The 27,837-nt window shown below is 34.9% G+C and overlaps 2 protein-coding genes across 4 annotated transcripts in view; one reads left to right on the top strand and one right to left on the bottom strand.

The window, feature by feature from the left end:
* LOC123555815 (uncharacterized) overlaps positions 1 to 16,557 on the bottom strand; it is a 32,272-nt gene extending 15,715 nt beyond the window's left edge. Inside the window, exons 1-8 of one of the 3 annotated variants that reach the window (XM_053548412.1) lie at positions 16,428 to 16,557; positions 10,830 to 11,022; positions 9,663 to 9,782; positions 8,969 to 9,157; positions 8,429 to 8,472; positions 7,524 to 7,557; positions 5,314 to 5,499; positions 900 to 1,034 (exon numbers count right to left, since the gene is read on the bottom strand). In XM_053548412.1, coding sequence (XP_053404387.1) covers positions 900 to 1,034; positions 5,314 to 5,499; positions 7,524 to 7,557; positions 8,429 to 8,472; positions 8,969 to 9,157; positions 9,663 to 9,782; positions 10,830 to 11,022; positions 16,428 to 16,430 — 904 coding nt within the window. In that variant the 5' untranslated portion in view covers positions 16,431 to 16,557. Of the gene's footprint in view, positions 1 to 899; positions 1,035 to 5,313; positions 5,500 to 7,523; positions 7,558 to 8,428; positions 8,473 to 8,968; positions 9,158 to 9,662; positions 9,783 to 10,829; positions 11,023 to 11,724; positions 11,857 to 16,427 lie in introns of those variants that run through there. The other 2 variants (XM_053548413.1, XM_053548414.1) reach the window with 2 other exon arrangements.
* Positions 16,558 to 17,857: 1,300 nt separating this feature from the next.
* On the top strand, positions 17,858 to 27,637 carry LOC123554141 (oxalate:formate antiporter-like). Its single transcript, XM_053547189.1, has 10 exons — positions 17,858 to 19,240; positions 19,592 to 19,781; positions 20,418 to 20,544; positions 21,450 to 21,592; positions 22,053 to 22,223; positions 22,528 to 22,648; positions 24,487 to 24,609; positions 26,599 to 26,719; positions 27,037 to 27,125; positions 27,479 to 27,637. Exons 1-10 carry the CDS (start codon positions 19,168 to 19,170, stop codon positions 27,635 to 27,637), a joined length of 1,317 nt encoding a protein of 438 aa, XP_053403164.1. The 5' UTR covers positions 17,858 to 19,167.
* Positions 27,638 to 27,837: the final 200 nt, after the last annotated feature.

Raw genomic sequence — 27,837 nt, 5'->3', positions numbered from 1 at the left:
TGACCCTAGGGGGATAATTTGAACAAACGTGGTAGAGAACCACTAGATGATGCTACAATACAAATGCCAAAGCCCTGGGCTTTGTGGTTTGGACAAGAAGATTTTCAAAGTTTTTTCCCTATATAAGTCTATGTAAACCATGTGACCCCCGGGGCGGGGCCATATTTGACCCTAGGGGGATAATTTTAACAATCTTAGTAGAAGACCACTAGATGATGTCACATACAAAATATCAAAGCCCTAGGCCCTGTGGTTTTGAACAAGACGTTTTTTCGAAGTTTTTCCCTATATAAGTCTATATAAACCAAGTGACCCCCAGGGCGGGGCCATATTAGACCCCAGGGAAATAATTTGAAACATCTTGGTAGAGGACCACTAGATGATGCTTCATACCAAATATCAAAGCTCTAGGCTCTGTGGTTTTGGACAAGAAGATTTTCAAAGTTTTTCCCTATATAAATCTATGTAAATTATAGAAATAAACAAAGGGCCATAACTCACTAAAAAATTGTTGAACCAGTCTGATTTTCAGGGGGACACAACTAGGGTACCAATACATCATTTTGATAAAGTTTGGTAAAAATCCCCCTGGTAGTTTCTGAGGAGATGCGATAACGAGAAATTGTTAACGGACGGAAGGACGGACGGACTGACGGACGGACGGACGGACGGAAGGACGACGGACCACGGACGCAGAGTGATTTGAATAGCCCACCATCTGATGATGGTGGGCTAATAAAATGACACACTCCTCTATATATATATATATATATTATATATCTGGTCTCTTGACCTAAAGATGGTCCCTCGTTCATACCAAACCAGTCCGGATAGCAACTTATCACATGACTTTAATATTTAAATCTCACAATCAAGCTTAATTTAATAACTGTACTCACTGAGTATTCCAGAAACTTCTTTCTTCCTTCTTTTTCTGTCACTCTGTCTTATATCCAGCTTCATCTTGGATACCTCACCCAAACGACTCAGCTGCTCTATTGAGATCTTCTCTAAGGCAAGAGCATCCCCACCAGCTGTAAGTAGATAAATATAAATATTTATGATTTACCTTTTTGTTTGCTTAGCCCCAAGTACATGTTGCCAAATGCTTGAATAATACGGCTGTGATTTAATCCCTGGGCATAGTGTTTGTTTGTTTGTTTTGGGTTTAAAGCCATTTTTCAACAGTAGTGTTTGTTGCTATGGCAATATGACAGTTGACTATCTAAAATCCTTCATTCTCCCCCTATGATTTGTATGTCAACCAAATAAAGAGAATGAGTCAGTACTGGTAAAGAACCCTGGAACACTGGTAAGGCTGACCACCATTTGGTAACTAAAATACTGTAACAAAAGTGGTTTTAAACCCAAACTGCACTCTTACAATATGTTTTTGTTAGTTTTATATGATTTAACATTATTCAAATATAGTATTTCATTTCTATAACAGTTTTAAGCTAAACTAACCAATGTTCCTGCATTCTGTACCTTGCTCTTCAAAATTAAATGACAACTTCTTCACAAGAATTAGTCAGAGTATAAATGAGCTATACAATGTAATTACATACTGTCATGGAGAAAATATAACTCCACCATGTATCAAACCTACAATCTCTTGAAGAGCAGTCTTGGTTTGCATTAATGTTCTGCTGTTGCAGATATACATCATGGTTTTTGTATCAGAGTTTCTTGAAACGGTTAAATATTTAATCTTTACAAAGATGTGTAATTTGTCTTATTTCACACCTATATATTTTTAACCAACTGGAAGCTTTTCTATCTATCACATGACAATACAATAGAAACCAGTATTGTACTGTGTGTCACATTTTCATAAGTATATATAGTAACATCCGAGATCTACAATCCACAAAGTCCATATTTTTTTTCATATTTGATTCCAGTCCCAAAAATCCATATCTTTTTTCATATTGGACAGGACAACTCTTCCAATTCCTTATAAGGTGATTTGGAATTACTTCCCTTGTATATAGCGACAGTGGTAAATGTTTTTGAAAAAATGTGACAACTTTCTTATATTTGAACGAAACATGTTAGTGTAAGCACTCAACTTCTTAGTTAGAACGTTTCCTATCCAATCATCATGGTTTCGGTTCAAAATTTCACGAAAAGTTTTTTTCGAAATTTTTTTGCACCAAGGGTAGATCTAAATGTACTGGCATGCGAGTAGTCCCCGGACATCAGTAGTCCCTGGACTCCCTCCCGCAACGCTCTATTTTTGCGATTCGTCTACATATTTTTGTGCCTAATCATACAGACGCTTGTTTTGGAGAAGTTTATCAAGTTAATTTTTTTCACAGGTAATCATATGAGTATAATAATCATGGAAATCCTACCACATGGTTACTTGTTTACATTGTCACTGGCGGGGCTTCTGCTTTTATTGCACATGCGCACTAGATGCCCGTCTAGAGGGTTTTAAAATTAAGGTTACATGTCTTTACTTTACGAATAATGGACGATACATACACTTTCAACAAGAAAACTTTTTTTTTTTGTGACAACAATACTAATTTGCCAAAATATTTCATAATTTGTTCGATTAGCCAGTTATTGTAAAATTAATATCTGTGACTTAAGCATAAGTATTCTATTTTCTGTTGTCGCAATTTTCCGTGTGGCTGGGACAAATAAATTTGACACAAACTTGTGATCTTTTTACAGTTATGTAAAATATCATTTGTCTTTTCATAATTCCTGCTCATATGGGCAGTTCCCGATAAATATATTCATGAAAAATGGTGTCCGGGCATAACTATCGAGCATGATAAAATTTGACGTTCTACAGACCCCATTTCGGGCCTCGCTAATTCCCCGCGAACGTGACGTCATTTCACAGGAAAAACCCTAAACTGGTAATACTGGAGCTAAGGTATATATATATGTTGATCATTTTTATTCTTGATACTGTTTAAGCTTTTGAGGACGAAATATATGCAATTTCTGTCCGGGGACTACTCGCGTGCCAGTACAGAATCTATGTGTTATCAGGGCAGAACGTATTTTAAATTAATGTGTGTTGTTGTTTGCGAGTTAAACTGTATGAAGTTCTTTTTTTACATCTATCTTTTTGTGGTGTGAAATAAAGAGATAATTTAACAGTGTTGAGTACAATACTGAATTCAACTGGACTCGTACACAGCAGGAATAACCCATATTTGGACTCGGCATTCGCCTCGTCCAAATATGGATTATTCCTGCTGTGTAGGAGTCCAATAGAATTCAGTATGGTACTCAACACTGTTAACTAACCTCATAATATCAACAATATTAACTTAAACCATTCCCACAGACTTACAATTATATCATCATTTTAAAGTCTTCAAGGATGGAAGTAGAATATTTTATCATTACAAGGGTATCTTCAATTATAATGTATTTTTCCATTGTGTACTTTTATTGCCCAAGAAAACTTTTGTAAAATAATTTTACAATTTTTTTCATGGAAATGTTGCTTTTATGCTATAAAAGATATTCTTAAAGTTTTATAACAGTCCATCTACAAAATAAAGTCAAAACTGAAATTAGAACATTTAAGTGTCAAAATTGGCCACAATTTACAATGGAAAATTTCCTATCAAAATCATTTTTTGATGATAAATTTAAAACTAATCTTGACATTTTGATAATTTCGAAAGGTCCTACAGTCTAATTAGGTCACATCCTTATAATGTGGGTTATGCATCTTACCATAATATTATGTTTTCACAAATTATAGAAAAATTCATACATCACCCTTTTCATGATAAACATTAGGGATGGGAACGAATACTGAAATCAGTATTCGAATATTCGGTTTGCCATATTCGAATATATTCGAATATTCGGTTTGTTTTAATGGAAGCTTTAAATTCTTATTAAGTGATTGGCATATACACAACGTATTCATTTGTTTACAGCGTGGATCATCGTACGTAATAAGGCCAAAAAAATGTTTGTTTCGGTAAACCCGATCCTACTTAGCAAAACCCGCCGATCCTAGCATTTTATTTCACGATTCTGTCAGTATAATCATAAACATATTTAACAAATTCAGTGTTTTAGCTTCAAATGATACTAATATCAAAACGATTATAATTCAGACCGCCGCAATTTTATCTAAAAATAGCAGGTCGTCCGATTTAAACACGTGACGCGCTGTTGTATTACTGCCGCCATTTTGAAAATTTTTAATCGGCGTGTAAAAATCGTCGTGTAAAAAGCAAGTAAGGCAAACTTAAACCTCCTTCAACATGAACTTATGCATCAGTCATATGTTATCTTGATTTTATTATAAAATACTTCAAAAGTTAATTCGAATACGGCCGATTGCGGATAAAACCCGATTCTGCGGATGGTCTGAAACGTGGTACAAAATATTGGCAATATCTACAAGTTTGGTATTGTTTTCGAAAAAAAAAAATTCTACAACTTGTTACATAAAACAGGCGCCAATAAAAATGAACAAAAGATAAAAAGATATCACATTTACGCCTAATACAAACTGTTAATCCGTAGCGATGACCCCAGGTAATTATGTATTGCAATTTTCTTGTTAATTGGACATCTTTTGACATGCATCTGACACAATGACGCCTGTTGCAAACTGTTAATCCGTAACGATGGCCCCTGCCAATTATGCATTGCTATTTTCTTGTTAATTGGACATCTTTTGATACACGATAAACAAACGTGACGTGGTTTTATTCTGTACAATTAGCATGTTCATATTGCCCAAAATCAATGATACTTATTTTGAACAAAAATATACAATAATTTACGAATATTCGAATTTGATTTTCATATTCGAATATTCGACCGATTTCCGAATATTCGAATATTCGTTCCCATCCCTAATAAACATGCTTTATATATACATGTACATACTGCAGCCACTCAAGAAAATAAAATTCATTCTCTATCAGTGCAGATACAGAGGGGTTTAACCAAAGGGACAGAGTGGAAGAAAGCCCAGAGAACAGATAAAGAGAACGTTCAATACATGCATGTCCAGCTAACTTCATCTCTCTTTATGAACAGACAGTCTGGTTCTTTAATGTGCCCAGTACAGAGCATTGATACATGTGACATGTGTCCAGTGCCTGAGCCTGGATTTGAATCCTAGACCTCTGGATTGACAGTCAAGCCCATTACCATAAGACCACTGGGCTACCAAAATAAAATTATGTGTCAAGCAAACCAAGTAATTTTTCTTAAGGGTAAAAACTACACTAGTTGTGTTCAATGTATGTGTTCACTAAAACCATATCAACAAGAGCAGATAAAGTCTGCAAGAAATAGAAACATATATACCAGCGAGAGATGCAGTTGCTGCTGCCAGTATTTCCTGTAAGTTATCCATCCCACCAACTATAGGCTGTAGTTTCTCCTTGGAGTCGGCTTCCAGCAGCAGATCTACACCCGATACTGGTGGAACCAGCTGATGCAGGTCAGGAAGACTGGAACCAGTAGCTCCACTAGCACCTGATGATGTCCCTGCTTGACATGTAGAAATAAGAGTGATGTCAACAAAATGCCAGAATGAATGATATAAGAGTCCAGGAAAGTGAATAGCTAAAAATGTCAAAAGCTGTCAGCGGTCAGCATTGCTCGACTATTCAAAAGCCTTCTTAAATATGTTAAATTTGTGAAAACACAGACATTTCACAGACATATAAAAGTACAGAAGAGTCAACAATTTTGAAAACTTCCATCTCATGTGGTGCTTAATGAGATAGATTACAAAAAAAAAACAAAACAAAAGGAGCGTACACTTGTGATCAAGCAAGAGTAACTGAACCTTTGAACTGCATATCATACCATCACAGTGAACAACTGTGTAGACACTTAAACCATAACTGATAAAGTCAAAAGAAGAGGCAAAACTTAGAGGAAAAGCAAACAGAGTTTTAAAACCTGTGCATTTCTTGTCACATCATCATGTTTATCACTTCGGACAAGTGTGTGAAGTTTCAATCCATTCCCACTAATGCTTACTGAGATTCCAGCTAATATACACAAACTTTACTAAAAATTACAATAAAGAAGCATGTCAATATGCAATATAGAGTTAAGGAGTCTGCACACACCTGCATGTCAGATTATCAATGGGTAAGTGTTTTTAAGTTTCAATTCACTCCCTCCAGTGGTTACTGATTTCAAATAAAAGTTCTGTAACTTGGATAATGTAAGTACAGTAAAACCTGTCTTAAGTGGCCAGCCAAGGGAGTGGGAAAATGTGGCTGCTTACAGCAGATGGCTGCTAAATACAGGTAATTTATAGAATGAATGACCATTTTGGGAAATGAGACACTGGCTGCTGCTTAATAGAAGTGACTGCTAAAATAGGTTTTACTGTATATCACATGAGTAAGGAGAGTTGAGATGTCACTGAGGGAACAGCTATTTAGTTAATTGTATGCAAAACTTTATTTTTCCAAATTGTTAAGTTGAAAGGGCCATAATATACTTAAAATTAAAACAAGGGTTATCTAACTTCAAACAGAGTTATGGGGATTGATTCTCCTTGTGTAGACTTTGATAGTAAATAACTATTTTAAGTTTCGAGGAAAAAGCTTTAATAGTAACAGAGATATTTGACTCTATCAAAAACTTTGACCAAAAAATTTCAAATTAAAAAGGGGCATAACTCTGTCAAAATCAGAGTTATGGGGATTGTTTCTCCTGGTGTAGACTTCGATAGGGAATAACTATTTTAAGTTTCAAGTTGAAAGCTTTGATAGTAAGAGAGATATTTGACTTTATAAAAAACTTTAACCAAAAAAATCTAAGTTATAAAGGGGCATAACTCTGTCAAAATTCAAATCAGAGCTATGGGGATTGTTTCTTCTGGCGCAGAATTTGATAGTAAATAATATTTTATGTTTCAAGACAATAGCTTTGATAGTAACAGAGATATCTGACATTTATCAAAAATTTTAACCAACGGCGAAGGCAATGCCGACGCCAGGGCGAGTGTAATAGCTCTACTTTTTCTTCGAAAAGTCAAGCTAAAAAGGGCCATAATTTACATTAAATTTAACCAAAAGCTTTAACTTTCAGTAGGACTGACGGTGGAGAAGCCTCATGTGAAGTTATGGAACCAGTACACTGCACATTAAATCATCACAGTGAGTGGACAAGGATGTGAAGTTTCAATCCATTCTCACTAGTGTTACTGTGATACAAGCTTACACACAGCTTACACACAAAACTCAAAAAAATGGGATGCAGACAAAGATTAGTGGGCAGGAGCAATAACTCTACAAATTAAATCAAATAGTCCTGCTAAAGATGTGTTTGCTAAATATGCTTTACTTACTTTTTTACCTCTGATAGTTTTATTATCTAGAATAGTACAGAATAAATATTTTTTTTTTAGCCAACTCTTGTCATCTTCCTTAAAAGGTTAAATTGTAACAAGAATAGTTTCATTCAGCAGTTAAAGTGTGATTCTAATAAGCTCTATAAGTTTTATAAAGTAGTTCTGCACTAAATCAAAGCATAAATAAGTGTCCTCTTACCTTCTCCAGTGTTGCATGACACCACAAAACCTTCCTGTAAATATATAATACATATTAAATGCAATTTTCATCAGCATCAATCTACTAGCATAATGAAGTACTAGAGCTATCACTTCATACTCCCACTAAATGCCTCGTTTGAAAAGGTTATGGTAATGAATATTACTCATTGTATCCTTTCTGAATACAACAGACAACAGGCCTGGGATAATCTTAGTCAGTAATTGTTATCAGTTGTGACAGATTACTTTTTTCGAGTACTGCAATGTAACATGTATGTAATCCAAATGTAAATGATTACATGGCAAAATACTGTTTAATCACAATTACTTTCAGATTACTTTTACATTACTTTTAATATGTGAATGGTTTAATTTTAATAATCCATTTAAAGCTCCTTAATGTAACCTGATTAATTCAAGGGCCATAACTCCACAGCCGTTGAGACACTCCAGTTAGTTATTGAAACTGTCTTACATACATTTATCACGCCCACAAATATTGTGACCCAGTTCAGTGAACACCAAATAAGAACTGCTGAAGTCAGACTGCAGACACTGTAAGTTACTGCAACATTAAGTAATTCAACAGCTGTGGCTTTACAGGCTTGAAGAATTGTGTTGCTTTTCAATCTTTGCTGAGACGTTATGCCTGTAAACATTGTGACTATGTTTGGTGAACACTGGATAATATCTATTCAAGTCACAGAATGGATGGCTTTTGTGAATGCTGCCCACCCACCAGTGCAGGTGAACTACAATACGTCCCATTTCACAGGTGTTTAAAATGGGGAATATGGTGTATACCAGTACCCAACAGGTGAAAGCTTTCACAGGCACACTCGAGTGAATTAAAAAGGCATCATGGAATATTGCAAGAACTTATAAATAAATTTTAAAACTCACTCTAAATTTCACAAGAGGACTTTCTTCTTTGTACTCTGGAGGCTCTGAAAAAATAACAACAGAAAAACATTTCTTTATACAATTATAAGTAGCAGTGTTATTCTAACTGTGTCAAAACACTTACATAACACTAATATTGGTTCATCCTTCTACTAGTTCCAAGCCAGTAAATGAAACCTTCCGACTGAATAACTTAAAATATAATGTCTTGAGCCAAATAGTTAATGAGAACATATGCAAACCAATTCTAGATTCAGCTAACAAGCTTTTCACCATTGGTAAACTCTCTACTCAATTTTCAAATTCATCAAAACCTTATGACAAGTTTTTAGTTTCAGACAGAATTTGATCAATTGGTAATATTTCTTCAGCATACTGTACTGTGTCAGGGCTCTAATTTTTTATAAGAATTCAGCAAACAAATATCAAGAATGATAGACTCTGGAATATCCACCTAGTATACAAAATATTTTTCCCAACACTTTGGTACAGGTGAGCAAAAAATATTCAGTACAGTATTTCCATGCATGAAAATGATACCTTTCTTTTTCCGTGTTTTTCCGTCTTTGCCTATTTTGGCCTCTTTTTCATCCAAGAATCTGTAGACTTTGAAGGCATTGTTACCCTTCTTCACTCCCTGCTCTTTCATCTCAGTTACATCAGGCAGACTGTTTAATGCACAACGGAAATTTGCCTTCCATCTTTTATGATCAGAATCTTGGTGGCGTCCTATATTAAAAGTATTTGATAATTAAAGTAGTGCAAATTCATAATTTAATGCTTCTTTGAACTTTGTTATAAACCTAGTTTCGAACTTGATGTACATTTCATAAAGACAAATGTCTGATGTAGATCAGGTAGAAAATTTGTATGATTTTACTTTACTAATGACCTAGTTTTTTTTATCCTGACCAACATACTCATGAATACAAACTTTCTGTGGTAGAAAAGTTTAGAAATTTTGCACCTGAAAATCTATACTAAATACTATCTATCTTTGTATACGGCTGGACTCCCCTCATGGGTATAACAGCCGGGTTGCGTGTCACAACCAAATAAAAGTTGGTATAAAAGCAGTGAAAGGAAGGCTTCAAAAATGAAGATAGTGAGAGGGAAGATAAAAGTGTGAAAATGTTAAGTAAGACGAAATATACACAAGTTAAAAGGGGTTGAAAACATCCGCTTTGTGAGAACTCAATATTTGTAATGATGTAATTAAAAGAGAATATCTCACCAGTGTGTATAGCCCATCTCTCAAACAGGTTGGTATCCTTTTGCATGTTAAAGCACTGGTTGGCAGCATGTTTCCACGATATACGGAATATCTTTTCATTTTGATCCTGCCATACTAACCCTACAACAAGACAATAATAACGTTAATTCAATTAATTATGTATGTTTTCCATACAATATGATTTTTTTACAAACACGGCAGAATTTTGGCCCCTAAAATAAATCAAAGAAAAATAAAAAGCCCCAGGGGCATTCATTCAGGCGTATCTGCCTTATGGGATGGAAATGAGATATAAAATATAAATAATTATGCCATCAACTACTGCAATAAAGAGTTCATTAATTACATAAGCTGAAGGTGAAAGTTTCATAGCAGAGGATGGGTCTTGGGGTCCTCCGGCTTAGAACTTTATTTCTTACAGGACAGTAGCTGGGGCTCTAGTCTACACTACTGTAGCAAGGGGAAATCCCCATCCCTTAATGAAAACCTTGGTCACAATAGATAGCTAGAATAACCAATATTAATAATATCACATTATTCTAGCAATGTCGTCAGTATTCAAACAGTTAAAATAAGCCTCCATAGTTATCTCTACTATTTAAGCAGATCAGTGCAGGCTTGCATCATTAGACCCATTGTAAGGAGACCAAGGCGTATCCAAATACTTGACAAATGCTAGTCCAAGAACTTATTCTTAAGCATGGTTAAAATATACCACTTGTGTGCACATTCTCTGTTTCCATGATAAATAAATAAGCTTAAACTAAAATATAGCACTCAACTTGCTATGTTGAAAATATTACTGTAGAATGAGTGTGGATGAAATACGAGACAAACTTTCGCATAAATATTTGCCTATCTACAAAGTGACTTGTAACAGTCATACATAATATGCGATACAATTTCTCAAACTATGACCAGATTCAACAAGAGAACTTGTAAGCATTGCCAAGCAAAAAGGGCTATTCTGAATCTTATCATTGCACGACAAAAAAATTACCAACCATAATCCTACTTTTGAGTAAAATTTAAAGCACTCACATTCAGTTAGCTTTTCTATTACACTTTACAATTAAGAATGAATTTAGAGCAGTGCGAACTATAAAGTATGTCAGGTAGGGCCTCCATGATCAAGTAAAATTCATATTTACAAATGCAGTTACATACCAGGTATATCATTTTGATCAAGATGATCAATAAGCCATGGTCTCATACGTTGCCTTTCTACAGGTCTTATAAATCTGGTCTTGTCACTTCTTACACCACCCTGAGCTCTGTTAGTAATTCTAGGTTCCAAGTTTAACCCTGGCTCTCCTGGATCAATCTCGGGAGATTGAGGTTCTTCATCCATTTCAGTGTCCTACAATTTAAAGTATATGAACACATATGGTTGCATCATCTTGTTTAGAAGCTATAAACTAAATTCTGTATTCTCTATTTACATATGTGTTTTTAACTATAATAATTGTTTATTATGTTTATATTTTGGATTTAAGTTACATTGCGCATCAAATACAGAACAAACATTATTCAGTTTAACAGCAACTCACACTGAACCAGTTTCTTAAAAACTTAAAAGTTTTAGAAATTGAATAGCTTTGTTTTAGCTTTTCTTATTTGCAAGAAAATATCAATACCCTTGGACTACATTGGCACTAGAGATTTCAGATATTGCTGACAGTTGGTAATAAGCCCCACTAGTGTTTAGCAGTCAAGCATGTTTAATGCTCAGCTCGATGCACTCAACTTCTTGTACATGGGTGGAAATATTGTCATGGCCTTCACATAGGCCTGCTGGTATCAGGCCACAGACACTTAACCATCTCAATAGCTCAGTGGTGTCCGGTTTAAGTGCAGGAGGTCTGGGGTTCGTTCCCCGGCTGTGTCATACCAAAGAAGTGAAAAATGGTACTGGTAGCTCCCTTGCTTGGCATACAGCATTTAAAGAGTAGTAGCAGGAGGTAAAGTAGCTATCTGTTACTGGATACCTAGTTTGTCGCACATTTAGAGCTTTGTAGCTCATGTTATATGTTGATTATATGCAACGTTAAATAAAGCTTACATTTACGTTTCACTTTTACTTGAGGTTAGGATTTAGCCAATACCTATCTTTTAGCATTTAGCACAAACTGAGCATAGGTGACGATCATAGAACATGTATATTATATCCCTTAGGAAAAAGGAAGACAGTAAAAATGCAGTTCTTCAGCATTATATTTCAGGGCATTCAAAATGCAGTTTTTAGCAGTTATATGTCTTCAAATGCCTGCATTAACATATTTAATAGAAAAGCAGTAAAAAAGCAGTGAAAATGTAGTGAACAAGAGCTGTCGGAGGACAGCAATGCTCGACTATTCAACAGCCTTGTCAACTGAATGAATACAGAAGTTGAAAAAGGGGCATAATTTTGTAAAATGCAAAATAGAGGTATTGAACCTCTGTACTGCATGTCATATCATGACAGTGAACAAGTGTGTTAAGTTTCAATCCTTTCCAATTTGTGGATACTGAGATACCAGCTTACATACAAAAACTTAACCAAAAACTGCTAAGTCGAAAAAGGGGCATAATTTTGTATAAATGCAAAGTAGAGTTATGGGACCTTCACAGTGCATGCTAGATCATGACAATGAACAAGTGTGTGAATTTTCAATCCATTCCGATTAGTGGATACTGAGATATCAGATTACATACAAAAATTTAACCAAAATCTGCTAAGTCAAAAAAGGGCCATAATTTTTTTAAAAAAAGGAGTATAGTTATGGGACTTGCTTAGTGCATGTCAGATCATGACAGTGAACAAGTATGTGAAGTTTCAATCCATTCCCATTAGTAAGTACTGAGATACCAGCTTACATACAAAACCATAACCAAAAATTTCCAAGTTGAAAAAGGGGCATAATTTTGTAAAAAAGCAAACTAGAGTTATGAAACCTGTACAGTGTAGGTCAGTTTATCACAGTGAATAGTGTGTGAAGTTTCAATCCAATCCCACAAGTGGTTACTGAGTTACCAGCTTACATACAAAACCTTAACCAAAAATTTCTAAGTCGAAAAAGGGGCATAATTTTGTAAAAAAGCAAAACAGAGTTATGGAACCTGTGCAATGCAAGTCAGTTTATCACAGTGAATAAGTGTGTGAAATTTCAATCCATTCCCACAAGTGGTTACTGAGATATCAGCTTACATACAAAACCTTAACCAAATTGGGACGCAGACGCTGACGCGGACGCCGACGCATGGGCGAGTCCAATAGCTCTACTTTTCTATGAATAGACTAAATAGTCCAGCTAAAAAGCAGTTAAATTGGCCGAAATATGTAAATGAGCTAAGAAGTATAATGATGTCACAAAAAACTGTAACAAAACCGCAGGATCAGTTTTATGCAGTTAAATGTCATCTCAAAATACTGCAAAAATACTACAATTCTTGCTTCAACCATTTAAATGACATCACAAAAAAAACTGCAGAAGAACTGGTTTGTCCTTTTATCGTGTAAATCCTTTGAATTTGCACACTTTCACCAGTTTCCACAAAATGACTATAAATCCAATCAGTCTGTGCATGAGTTTCACACTTCAATCCTGCCTTATTAGTTAACTCCATAAAAACAGTTGTAATCAATTATTTAACTATTTGTGCATCATTTTGTGTTAAACATTGTTTTTGAGCAGTTATAATCCATTTTTACCTTTCACATGCTTTAGTTTTCACTGTGAGCGCCCATCTTTCACACTGCATTATGGAACATCAGGAAGCAGTATTTAGCAGTTTTTAGCTCACCTGAGCAATGCTCAGGTGAGTTTTTCTGATCGCTCGATGTCCGGCGTCTGTCGTCTGTCTGTCGTCTGTCAACATTTAGCTTGTGTATGCGATAGAGGCTGTATTTTTTGACTGATCTTCATGAAATTTTGTCAGAATGATAATCTTGAAGAAATCTAGGCCGAGTTCGAAAATGGGTCATCTTGGGTCAAAAACTAGGTCACTAGGTCAAATCAAGGAAAAACCTTGTGTATGCGATAGAGGCTATATTTTTCAATTGATCTTCATGAATATTGGTCAGAATGATTACCTTGATAAAATCTAGGTCGAGTTTGAAAAAGGGTCATCTAGGGTAAAAAACTAGGTCACTAGGTCAAATCAAGGAAAAACCTTGTGTATGCGATAGAGGCTGTAGTTTTCAATTGATCTTCATGAATATTAGTCAGAATGATTATTTTGATGAAATCTAGGCCGAGTTCGAAAATGGGTCATCCGGGGTCAAAAACTAGGTCACTAGGTCAAATCAAGGAAAAACCTTGTGTATGCGATAGAGGCGGTATTTTTCAATTGATCTTCATGAATATTGGTCAGAATGATTATTTTGATGAAATCTAGGACGAGTTCGAAAATGGGTCATCCAGGGTCAAAAACTAGGTCACTAGGTCAAATCAAAGAAAAACCTTGTGTATGCGATAGAGGCTGTATACTCTTTAATTGATCTTCATGAATATTGGTCAGAATGATTTCTTTAATGAAATCTAGGCCGAGTTCAAAAATGGGTCATCTGGGGTCAAAAACTAGGTCACTAGGTCATATCTAAGAAAATACTTGTTTAAACTCAAGAGACCACATTTTTAATCCAATCTTAATGAAAACTGACCAAAATACAATGTTATAGTGTGTTTCTCAGGTGAGCGACCTAGGGCCATCTTGGCCCTCTTGTTTAATAATGCTGTTCATAAAAGATGCTGAAAATACTGCTCTTAGAAAATAACTGCATTTAACTGCCCGTAAAACTGCTTTTTGTGAAAACATTTACAAAAACTTCAAAATAACTACAGAAAACTGGCCACCAGCAGTTTTTCATTCCTCCAGTTATATGCAGTTGCTAAAAAGACTGCTTTTTACTAGTCATTTCATGCTGGAAACAGTTTTAATAACTGGCAGAGAAGGCAGTTTTTCTGAAACACTGCTGTTTCACTGCAAAAAGACTGCAAATTTGAGCATTTTTTTTCCCCCTAAGGTCGACATCCTGTTACAATTTCTGCATGCTCCGCCAGCAATGCTCTTACTCGTAATATCACTAGACAGTCATGTTTGAAACTGACATAAAACAAGAGGGCCAAGATGGCCCTAGGTCGCTCACCTGAGTAACATAACAGTGTAAATATGTTTGACCAAGTGATTTCATGGAAAAAAATATTCTGACCAATTATTATTAAAATTGGAGCAAAAAATCTCGAGTATGAATAAGTATTTTCTTTGATTTGACCTAGTGACCTAGTTTTTGACCCCAGATGACCAATATTCGAACTTGACTTAGATTTCATCAAGGCTATCATTCTGACCAAATTTCATGTCAATCAATTGAAAAAATACAGCCTCTATCGCATACACAAGGTTTTTCTTTGATTTGACCTAGTGACCTAGTTTTTGACCCCAGATAACCCATATTCGAACTTGACCTAGATTTCATCAAGGCTATCATTCTGACAAAATCTCATGAAGATCAGTTGAAAAATACAGCCTCTATTGCATACACAAGGTTTTTTCTTTGATTTAACCTTGTGACCTACTTTTTGACCCAGATGACCCATATTCGATCTTGTCCTAGATTTAATCAAGGCAATCATTCTGACCAAATTTCATGAAGATTAATTGAAAAATACAGCTTCTATCACTTACAGATGGCTTTTCTTTGATTTGACCTAGTGACCTACTTTTTGACCCCAGATGACCCGAAATCAAATTCAACGTAGATTTTATCATGGCAATCATTCTGACCAAATTTCATGAAGATCCGTAATCCTAGCCTATCCTCATAGGGTTGTCTAGGAATACAGAACTTCTGTAATCCTAGAACCGGAGGCTAGGATTACGGTACTGTAATCGTAGCCACTGCCTTTGGCTATATTGGTGAATGGCAGAGGAGGCCCTGTATGCCTATAACCAGGTAATTACTTCTCAAGGATTGTTTAATATGAAATGATTCATACTAAGTTTGTTACCCAGGAATGCACAATATTGAGCAGGTATCCAGCACTAGGACATGTTCCCAGTGTCAAATTCATACTTGCCCATCTTGTAAATGTTTGCAGATCATTGATAGTAAAACATGATAAAAATTGTAATAAAACATGTTCTGTGATCGCCACCTTTGTGTTAAAATGCTAAAAGATATTAGCTAACAGTTGGCAGGTACAGCGGTTGCGAGGGCACCTGACCCCCGTGTGTCATCAGGCCCCAGGTACCCAGGTACTTCATGGTCCAGACACTACTTTCACTTTCAGTTTGTAAAGGTGAAAGTAAATTTGAATTTTGTTAGGTTTTCCTAATAACATAACAGAACTGGGTACAAAGTTTCTTTTTATGAAGTTTAATTACATAAAAAGTAAAACAAGATCTACAGTTTTCGTTTTCTACTTTTCATTTTGAAGGGAAATTATGTTGCCTCGTTTCAGCAATTATGACCACGTGACCCCGCATCGCAAGCCACCATTCCAGTTTCAATATGAAACTCAGAGAAGACTGATGGCACATCGGCTGAGGAGACACATTATTCAACAAAACATATATCTTACTGTTACCCCGCAGTTTAGCCTTTCTCTACAATTCTTAATTACAAAACACAATCTTGTTCAACCAACGACATGACATTTGAGTTGCCGAAATTGAATATGAAAGTTGACCTATTTTTCTTTCGGAAAACACAATAATTTCAGCCGATCACCAATACATTTGCAAATTAAGGCATACTGTATGAAAATAAAGAGCAATGCTCACCATAAGACACCGGATTTATGTGCATTCAAGCACCTAACGGCGCTAGAACACACAAAATGCCGCAACAAATATATCCGCCATGAAAACCGAAAGAGAGTTTTCCCAAGGATATCGGTGCAAATTTTTTTGTAGTTTCGAAATTAAATAGATCCGCTAAAACTTTATTATGCCCACCAAAAAATAAGAAATAATTTTTAGTCATTTCAGCATAAAAGCTTTAAGTTGATACATTTTTTCATATTGATAAATATTATATAAACAAGTTGTCAAATGATATGTCAACTTATTATTTACTGCCGTTGAAACACGGTATGTATCACGTGATCAAATATCGAAAGTAGGCCAGCAGTTGCGTAGTTCTCCGGGTGTGTTTATCGAGACATGTCATCACCCATTTGTTTTTGCAAATAAATAATGAAAAAGCTGATAAGTCAGATCTTGCTACAAAAGTTAGTTATTGGCAATTAGACCGCAGGAACGTTTTTCGGGGACAGGACGTTTTCGAGCATTCTTCTGAAGTTTTTGGCAAGTAGAGCTAGATCAGGCCCCGTGTTCACAAGACATTTTCAGCCTTAGCTGAGTTTGATTATTAAAATTAATATGTCATTTCTATCTAAATAGCATGTTTAAAACAGAATTTCAAGTTTATACCTATTTTCAAGTAGCCATTTAGTATTAATGGTCAGCTTCAGTTGAAACTTTATAACCTTGAAATTTTCGTAAAATTGATTTTAAATTTCAACTCGGCTGAGATTGAAAAATGTTTTGTGAACACGGGGCCAGGATCTTAAATTACTCTATATTACATGCACCTTCCTGATTACACTTAAGCACGTCTTTTTTGTTTGTGTTGTTATTGTCTTTCCTTATTATGGAGCTCATTCCCGATTCAGCGTTAATAGGAGATGATCTTAATCAGATTTAGAAAATGATTAAAAATTCACGACATTTTGATCTAGATCTAGATGATCGATGTGTAGGCCTAGTGACTTAATAGGCCGTAAAGAAAATGTATTTTAATATGCTTGTCTCTGTTAAAACACTCTTACGCTAGAATGACGTCACGTTAACGTGCGGTTACGTCAACGTTTTTATTGCGACAAAGAAAGAGCTCTAAGAACTATATTAGATTAAGGGCATAATAATTAGAATCGAAATAATTTATAGCAAAGCCGTGTTTTAACATTATTTATACACTCGGGCGGTAATACACGTGTCGTACAAATAATTTCACTCGGGCTGCGCCCTCGTGAAATTATTACGCCCGTCGTATATCAGCCCATATATCGTGCATAAATAGTGTTAAAACAATCTTTTGCCATAAATTATTTCTTAATTAAATGCACAGTTTTTTAGACATGCTTCATATTATATAAATATTGCATTCCTGAGAGGGTGATATGAAAATGTTCACCACGAGATATATGAATATCGACCGAGGCGCCAGCCGAGGTCTATATTCATATTTCGAGGGGTGAACATTTTTCATATCACCCTCTCAGGAATGCAATATTTTTTTTATTATACCGAAATGACATTAAAGGTCAAACATTTACTGTAAAATCTAAATGATTTATCTAACGTTAAAAATGAATTACCAAATAATGGAGACTGAATTAAGGAGTCTTACTTGTTAGCACTCGGGCGGCAAGTCTTCTGTTTAATAAGACATTTTTGGTAGATTTAGTCGAGACGTTTTCATATCGCTAAATCCTGTTTATGCGCATAATTATTTCAACATTGTGACCCACTGCTGAAATCGCTAGCAGTAACATTCGAAAAATGGCGATAACTATATCATTTTTAAACGAAACATGTATGTGTGAGCACTTATTTTCTTAGTTAGATCATTTCCAATCTAATGGAAATAGTTTCGATTCAATATTTGATAAAAAGTTGTTTTCGAAATTTTTGGCACGTAGAACAAATCATTAATAAAAGAAAAATCGACCGGGTTCACAAATGAAAGAAATTTAATCCTAAATAGCACATCTTCTGGAAAGTTAACGTCTCAGTCTTTTACTCAGTGCAAAAGTATCAATCACTCAACGGGAGATATGAAAAAATAATATCACATGCGCAGAAAAACAAAATAGCGCTTTTGCGCAGGTGATATGAAATTATGTATCATATCACATGCGCAGAAACTGAAAATAACGATTTTGCGCATGAGATATAAAATTACTGGGGAATATGATATATTATTCAAGTTAAACTAATGGGAAATTTGCATTGGATATTTATGTGAGGTATAATAAAGTCAAATATACATGTATGTTGCGCTAGAACATTTATACACTTACGAGATATGAAAAGGCAACAAACATATGCTTGAATACATTTTGTACTAAAAAAGTTATCACCTTGAAATGTGCGACACATACACAACTCGATACTCTGTACCCATCGTTTTCAAATATAATCAGCACAACAGACCGCAAAATTAACACAATGGGTATAGAGTACCGAGATGTGTATGAGTTCAACATTTCAGTGTGATTCTTTTTGTAGTACAAACTATATTTAAGTATATGTTTGTTGCGTTTTCATATCTCGTCAGTATAGTATATATTGCAGCAATAAATTTTTATCAGCCCTTTGTTATCAGATTTACTCATTATAATCGGATATTTTAAGATAAATTTCACGATATGACTAGATCTACTGAAAATTTTTTTGTTATGAATGCATTTGTAATTAGTGTGTTATATGTAAATACTTTTACCACACATTTTCTGTTATGATCCGCGCTGTATTTGTAATTTTAGGTGGAGTTCTGGTACATTTATGCCTGGGAAGTTTCTATGTGTTTGGTGCGTATAGCTTTTATATAATAATGTCTCTGACTAGGTGCGAACTAAGTACATCGCGCGGTTATCGCGGCCAACATTTAGTAGCAACAATGGATAAAGAATATAATTATAAATAGTTCGAACTGTCTTTCACCAACTGGACACAAAACGCAATATTTCCGCGAATGCCTCTTGTGTTCATGAGTTGAACACATGTTTGTTCATGAGTTGAACACATGTTTTCGTATTGTCATGACGTTGTGCTCAACATTACAATGTAACTAATTCGAATTGTTCATATCTAATCCACTGCTACATTTCAGCCGCTTCTTTTTATAAATGAAGATTTACGCATTTTTTTATTATTTACAGGGAATTTAACACCCTACGTAATATCGTACCTTCGCAATCGTACGGATGAGCATTCACTGCGAAATGTGGACAATCTGTGGATAATGAACGCGGCTAATTTGGTCGGGCCATTTGGTATGGTGTTTGGAGGTGTGTTAGATAGACGCTTTGGAGTGAGAATAGCAACTGCCATTGGATGTAGTCTCTTTTGGTAAGACACATTTTTATACCTCTTCTAGTTAATATCAAGATATCAGGAAGAATACATGCATTTGAAGTAAATTGTATTGTATTTCTCTCTGTCTTTTGCGTAAGACTTCTCTTTGTACAGCCATTATTATGTTACTGCAGCTAACTGTAAAAGTTAACTGAGACAGAGAAATAGTAGTTTATATTTAGTATGCAAACTCACATGTCCGGAACATAACTAAATAACCATGCAAGGTATTGGCTCTTGGCCTGTAGATAGGTCGCAATGAGACAATGTGCAGATCACATGAACCAGTGTAGCTAGGTCAAAGGTCAAGGTCACAATTTGAGCTCAAAGATCCAATCTGTCCGTCATATGTTTAAGACTTCTTTGTTTATCCCTTATGTAACTGGCCTAAATTTCAAAGTAAACAAAGTGAATTCATTAAGTGAGATTTAAAATGTATTTTATCTCAATCTCACCTTGTACTTTCCGTCTATTACTTTTCATGGTCATTTGAATCCATATTGATTATGTACTACAATAAATTTTATTGCTAGTCCAGCCATTTGTTTAGGTGTACCTACTTTGAGTAAGACTAGTTTCAGCCCCGCCCACTATCACATGATTTCTTGCATATTATCACTGTCGTTGCAGTGCTGGCTGGGCTCTCACGTATTTTGCAGTGAAAAAATCTCTGGTTTCAGTTGCGCTGTCATATGGAGCGTTGACACAGTTTGGTCTCACAACTGCCTATGGTCCACCTGTACAAAATGCTTCCAAGGTATGTCTCTACTGTAATATCATAAATCGAGATGGACAAAAACATAGAAATTGGCATATTTTGATAAATGAATACCATATTAATTTGACTCTTATATGAAACATCCATGCACGTTTCCGTTAAAACACGGAAATTTGTCGTCACGTCGATGTATTATTTGGCACCATACAGTCGCCGATAAAAACTGCTAACGCACTTGATCTACCATCTTAGATAAAAGACGTTTCAGAATCGAAATGATATAACAGGACGATGTAGCAATTAAATTCGCACACATTGTATAAGCCGTGTAGAACAAACCACTAGACGTCTTCGCACTCCTAAGTTATTCCGCGGGTTACTTCCCTGATACACGTTGACGTCACGTCGGTCCTCTTCATGAGCCATGAGATAGTGCTTCCCTCTTTCATCTTCTAGATTGCATAAAAGAATATTAAAATCGAAATAATATATAACAGAACCATGTTTTTACATATCTCAACATTACGAATCGATTATACGTCGCCTGTATAATTTACTCTAGCTACGCCCTCGTGAAATTATTCCGCAAGCGTATAACCTCTCCGTATTATCTCGATATGTTAAAACATGATTCTGAGATATATTATTTCTTCAATCTATACTAATTTATATTAGGTCAGTTGTATTGAAAGCTTCACGGCACGGGTATTTTGAACCGCTGTCCTTTCGGTTCCTGAAGAAAAACAATACTGGTATATGAGAAGGTTTGGCCGTTAACACAGTGGAGCTCAAACACACGACCCACGGGTTGAGTGGCTGACACCATGACCACTATACCACCGGTTCCCTGATGAACATGCTAAACGTGTAGACCATTTACAGATATTTTGATATATGCTATGAAAAATGGATAAAAATACTTATTTTGAATCTGAAAATTCCAGTGGGTTCCAAAACGACCTGCTTTAGCTGTTGGGTTTATCGTCTGCGGAGTTGGCGGAGGCGCATTGGTCTTCAATCAACTTATTACGGCTTACTTAAATCCAAAGAATTTGACACCGGATGTCAAGACTTCAGATGGGCAAAAGTTAGTGTGAAATCTTTTAGTAATTTTGTTTCATTTGACACAAGGGTTTAAGCTGTATTATTTGAAAATTCAAAAGGTAGTACTTTCGTCGGCGCCGGTGTTTGTGTGGGTGTCCGTGATACGAAGGTTTTGAATGTACTTTATAGCTGCTTGGCCAAATGCTTTCAACTTCACAATTGCCTTCGGTTATGAGATGACCCCACAGAGCACGTCTAGTAACTCCAGCTTTTATTTCGTGAAAGATATGCTTCTTTAAGTTAGATAATTGGTTAAAGTTTTGCATGTAAGTACGTTTCTCAAAACCTACGAGACCAAATGCTTTCAAGCTTCACACATGTTGTAAGCATAGCAAGGTACTAACTCCAGGATTTATTGTGACATAAATGTGTCCCGAATATGTAAGACGTGTTTTTTTGTTCTTACACAGAGGAAATTAACATGTAAAATATTTCTATTATAGATACTTCACAGACAAGGAATTACTAGATCGTGTTCCAACGTTGTTCCTAATTCTTGCTGGTGTTTATGCTGTATGTCAAAGTATTGGGATAGTAGCACTAGCAAAACCCCCACAAGATACGGAGGCAAAGCGGTTGTTGAACGATAGTAGCGTAAATGAAAATATGCACGGGTAAATTAAGTTGTAAAATGAATGAATAGAAGAAAAGATTTGAGTAAACCATAAGTTGTTATATGCTTTTAAGATTAAAGTCTTGAATTTGGTAAAATTTCGTCTGATGTCTGGATATTACTGCTTATCTGCCATGTAGTGCTTTTATATTCCTGGCCAGTTCTTGTATATATTTCTTACAGACTTTCAAAGTACCAGAAAACAACTAGAATCAGCAATATCTGACTATTTTTAAATCCTTTTACGATAGTTATGGAACTTTATTTAGAAAATCGTTAGAAAACCTGTTGTTCAAATATTTCAGATCGAGGCTCCCAGTGAAAGTTGTACTATGGAAAATGCTTAAGAGTAAAAATGCAATTATTGTTTTGGCTTTTACGTTTCTTATACAAGGAGGTATGGTGTTTGCTATAAGTCTGTATAAGGTATACATTTTATTTTATATTAGAGAAGAAAAATAACATGTAACCTTAATTTCTCGTTGTAACATTTGCTTTTACTAAGATTCTAAAGTCAACACATACACAATGCCACTAGTTGTGTATAACACGTGATGTATGGTAACAGCAAATTTGCATATTAAACTACTCCCACACTATAATTGGAATACAAGGAATGTTCAATTTGTTTTGTTTAGTTGTGGGTTTTACGCCGATTTTCAACAGTATTTCAGGGATGTTCAAAAAGAAATGCAACGGTTACCGATATTTGCTTTTGTTCGTCTCTTTAGGTAGATAAAAGAGTCAATAATTTGTAAACACTGGCGCTTTATTCATGTTCAGTAAAAATTTCACCGGAGTCAAATAAAAAAAATACTATGTAGTTTGACTATAGTGACCTGTCATATAGCCAGTAGATTTGCCAAGCTAGTAGATTTGCCAGCTGATTTGACACAATGCAATTGAATTACATAGTTTTACAACCAAAAGTGGAATTATGTAACGTTGTCTTTGTAAATCTTATCAAGTTCCTGTTTTTGGAAATGACTGTATGGTTTTCAAGAACTAGCCCACTAAGTCGACATTGACTCTAAACGTAGGTAACAAATAACTATATGAAATCGTATTCTTCAAAAGAAAACTGATTTTATTTCTAAAGATTTATTTCGATGTTTAGAAATTCTGTAAATACTGAAGTGTGTAAGTTGTGAAATTTAAGGTTACGTTACGTATTATACAAACTGATGCTGAAAATGATGCAGTAAATGTCCCAAAATTAACGTCTTTAAAAGAAGAATGATGTTTTAATAGAAATTTGATTAAAGTTACAAAGAAGAGATTTATTTGTTTCAGTGAAATTTTGAAAATTCTTTCACGAGGGAACAGCAGATGCAATATTTTCACGGGTGGTATAGCCACATGAGTGAAAGATATTTTGATCTTACATGTAAAACAAATTTTCTTTTTATTTCATGTTTTGACTAAATTTACCCATTTTATAATTTCTTATCAGGTAAAAAATATTTGATATTCTTCACTGTGAAAATACCAGATATATCTCACTGTAATATTTCGATAATTTACTGAAGAACCTGAAATAAAAGATCCTACACCACCTTAGACATTTTTTTAACGAAACATTTTATCCTTTTCTCAATTGTGAAGTTTCTTTTATATACCGCCGAAAATAGGGGTCAAAATGCCTTCTTTTTAGCTGAAGTATTGAGTAGACAAGAAATTATCTAGTGACAATAATCAGGAATATTTAACAAAATTAGCATAGTTTGCAAAATACAGACCAAGTTGCATTTCTTTTCGAATACACCTCGTAAAAAATACAGATTAATTTTTAAAAGTCTAAATCCGTCTGTCCTATTCGGTTTTATGTCTAGCTGATTTGTATAGCAGTTTCTTAATGACAACAACAACAACAACAACAACAATGATGATGATGATGATGATGATGATAATAACAAGAAGTGATTTTAAGTTACTAGTTACTTGGTTGCTTTTGCTTGGCAGATATAGTTGTTTAGAATGACTCATAATACGGTAAAACTCATGTGAGTAAGTTTTGTCACCTTATTTCAAGGACTTGCGTATATATATGGATGCCACAAGGCAGGACGGGGTCCTTTGTTTAAAAGTCACATCATTTGTAAATATGATCAAAGTATTGTGTATATAAAATGTTGGACATGACGGAATGTGACAGCAAATAATATAGATTACTATGTATACCATGGACGAAAAAAGATAGAATTTATTAAATCAGTAAAATGACAAGTGTTGCATGTCATATAAAATACTTCTTTACCTTTCAGGCATATGGTCAGACTTTTATAGATGATGACCAATTCTTGGCGTTAGTAGGGTCAATATCATCTGTTTTCAACTCAATATGTCGTCCTGTTTGGGGGTTTATAATGGACAAGTATGGCTTCCAAGTAAGAGCGTGTCATTTTTAACAGACCTTTCCTGTTATGCCATAACATGACTGTACAACAGTTAGTATCTCTTGGTACCTTGTTTAGAAAAATCGTGATTTAACGTTAGTAGTACACGAAAAAGAGGTTATAGTCCGATTTGGGGAGTATTAATTTAAGTAAAACACACTTTTGCTATGTATACATTATTTCAGTTCTGATATGTGCTTTATCTAAATAGATGATAGAATATTGTAGCGCTCTTTCTCGCAACGAAAATATTGACGTCATCGGCCGTTAACGTGACATCATTTTAGCATAAGCGTGTTTTAACAGAAATAGAATTTGTTTTTAATTACATGACATCCTTACATAAATCGCCGGTCTATAGTTATTTGACTGGTTTATTTTCAACACATGTTTACTGTGCTAATAAGTCAAAACTTTAAAAATAAAACTGTAAAATAAATTTCTTATATCATATAACAAAACACAAGTTTTATTGAACACCTTACTGGTTAGTAGTTAACTACTGGTCCTCGGTCAGTCGGACCTTGGGCAAAAAATTTGACTCTTGACCAGCAAGCCGTTCACTAAGTGTATAACGTCATCAGGTCTTGCATTTTAATTATTTCATAGGTGTATATGTAGATTCTGCAGTTAAATTACTGTGCCTCCCTTCTATACGAAAATGTAGGGCTATATCACTTTGTACCTGTCGGTCGGCCGGCTTGTCCATCAGTTTCTGCCCAATAACTTCAAAAAATGACCACGGACCTTCAAATTTAGTAACATAATTGGGCTTAAGCAGATGACCTCTATAGCTTTTGGGATCAGAAGCTCAAAGGTCAAAGTCACAGGTAGTCGAACCTTGAAAACGGTTTCCGTCCAATAACTTGAGAACCACTTGACACAGAATCTTCGAACTTTGTAGCATGATTGGACTTTTGAATTAGACGACCTCTAGTGTTTTGGAGGGCAGTAAGACAAAGGTCAAGGTCACAGGGGCTCGAACCTTGAAAACCGTTTCAGCCAAATAACTTTAGAACGTCTCGAGCCAGAACCTTCAAACTTAGTAGAATGATTGGGCTTATAAGTAGATGTCCATTAATACCTTTTGGGTTCAATAGATCAAAGGTCAAGGTCACAGGGACTCGAACCTTAAAAACGGTTTCCGCACATTTACTTGTGAACCACTTGAGACATAACCTTCTTATTTGATAGCATGATTGGATTGGGCTTATGAAGAAGATAATCCTTATTGTTTTTGGTGTCAATAAGTCAAATGTCAAGGTCGCAGGGGCCCGAATCTTGAAAATCTTTTCCACACAATAACTCGAGAACCACTTGAACCAGAACATTCAAACTTTGTTGCTTGATTGGGCTTATGAAGTAGATGACCTTTTTTGGGTCACTAAGTCAAGGTTCAAGAGCACAGGAGCCTGAACCATGAAAACGGTTTCCGCCCTATAACTTGAGAACCACTCGACTCAGAACTTTCACATTTTATAGCATGATTGGACTTATGAAGTTGATGACCTCTATTATTTTTAGTGTTGGTAGGTCAAAGGTCAAGGTCATAGTGATCACGGGACTAAAATTGGGACAACCAATCATGGCGGGCATACATGTTTTACAAACATCTCTTGTTATTGTTTGATACCAACAAAATGCCTTTCTATATTCAATTTTTGTCACAAAATGTATTAGTTATATTGTAACTATTCACAACATGCCGTGTTAAATGGAATTTACACGCTTGATATCTATAGTTTTATTTTTCGTGATGTGAAAAATGAAATAAAAACTATACAAGCAAGGTCTTTATTAATGGCTATCAAAACAGTTTATTGTATCAAACCTGTTTTTTTTGAGCGGCGTCCAAAAACGTTCAAAAATCGGAGATGAGAGCAGATGAAAAACAGGACTATTTTCATTACTATGTCGTAAATGGTATAGTTTTGTAACTAACAGTTTCCCAATGTTGCATCTTGGCTTATTGTATTTTAGATTTCGGTGAAGTTTGTGTCCGCTTGTTTCACATGCCTTTCTGGAACAATTATGTTAAGTGAATCTCTGGGAAAAGTAGCGTTTATGTTGTGGATTTGTGGATTATATGCTAGCTTTTGTGGTATATAATATTATCTACAGTTAAAATAATTGATTTTTGTTTAAAAAAATCAGAGGAGTACATGTAAATACGAAACTAGATTTTCATGCTCCTCGCAAGCAATCTTGTACTTAGTGAACGTCTTTCCTTTACAACTTAAGGATAACATATATTCATAACTATGGACAAGAAAAAGCCATGTAAATAACCATTGTTGATATAATGTAGTTTTTCAAAATCATGACAGAAATCTTCTTTTAAATCATAACCTCCATAAAAAGTCATGGACAGTTATGAGAGTATGGTCGCATTTATATGTCCATAACATTTTATTTCAGGTTTGTTTTCAATATGTCCAACAACACTAGCAAAACTGTTTGGTGTGGAGAATATGGTGATAACAATGGGGTTCTTTTTTGTTGGACTTGTAAGTAACCATTAATTGCAAGTAGAAATTACACTATAGAGATAGTATATTATATTTCAAAAAGTTAGAAAAATATGTCAAAAGCATGTAAATTGATTTCAGATTTCTATGGATGATCTGAAAATATTTCACAAACTGTTTTACAAGTACGTTTCGTTTGTAAATACATTTTGTAATTAATATATAAATTGTTTTATAGCTGTATTTTACACTGGTGATGATAATATCTAATAATTACTAGTAATTTACCTTTTATGCATCTGTCTCTTAGTTAGTGCAAGTGAGGTCAAAATTAAGGATAAAAAGAAATACAAAAAAGCCTTTAAAGAGTAATATTATTGTTTTGTTTTAAGTCTGCATCGTCAATAGCTGGCGGGTTCATTGGTTTAAACTTAGAGACTGTAATAGGATGGCATGGACTGTTTGTATTTGGAGGATGCTTAGGAGCAATAGGTATCCTTTTCTGTTCACATCACAGGAATTTAACTGAAATGCTATTAAAACGACGTTAACACCCCACTCTCACTCTTTAAAAAGTAAAATTAAGGTACATTTAAGCTTTAGATGATTATGCAAACACTTGACAACTCTGTTGTCAGATATTGTCACAATGTGTCAACGATTTATAAGTATCCTATTAAACACATTACAATGTAATAATAACAAATATACTGCCTAGATCTATACTCGTTCATGTTTTCTTCCTTTTCCA

The sequence above is a fragment of the Mercenaria mercenaria genome, chromosome 7 (assembly GCF_021730395.1).
Source record: "Mercenaria mercenaria strain notata chromosome 7, MADL_Memer_1, whole genome shotgun sequence".
Taxonomy (NCBI): domain Eukaryota; kingdom Metazoa; phylum Mollusca; class Bivalvia; order Venerida; family Veneridae; genus Mercenaria; species Mercenaria mercenaria.
This window is presented reverse-complemented; position numbering and strand designations above follow the sequence as displayed.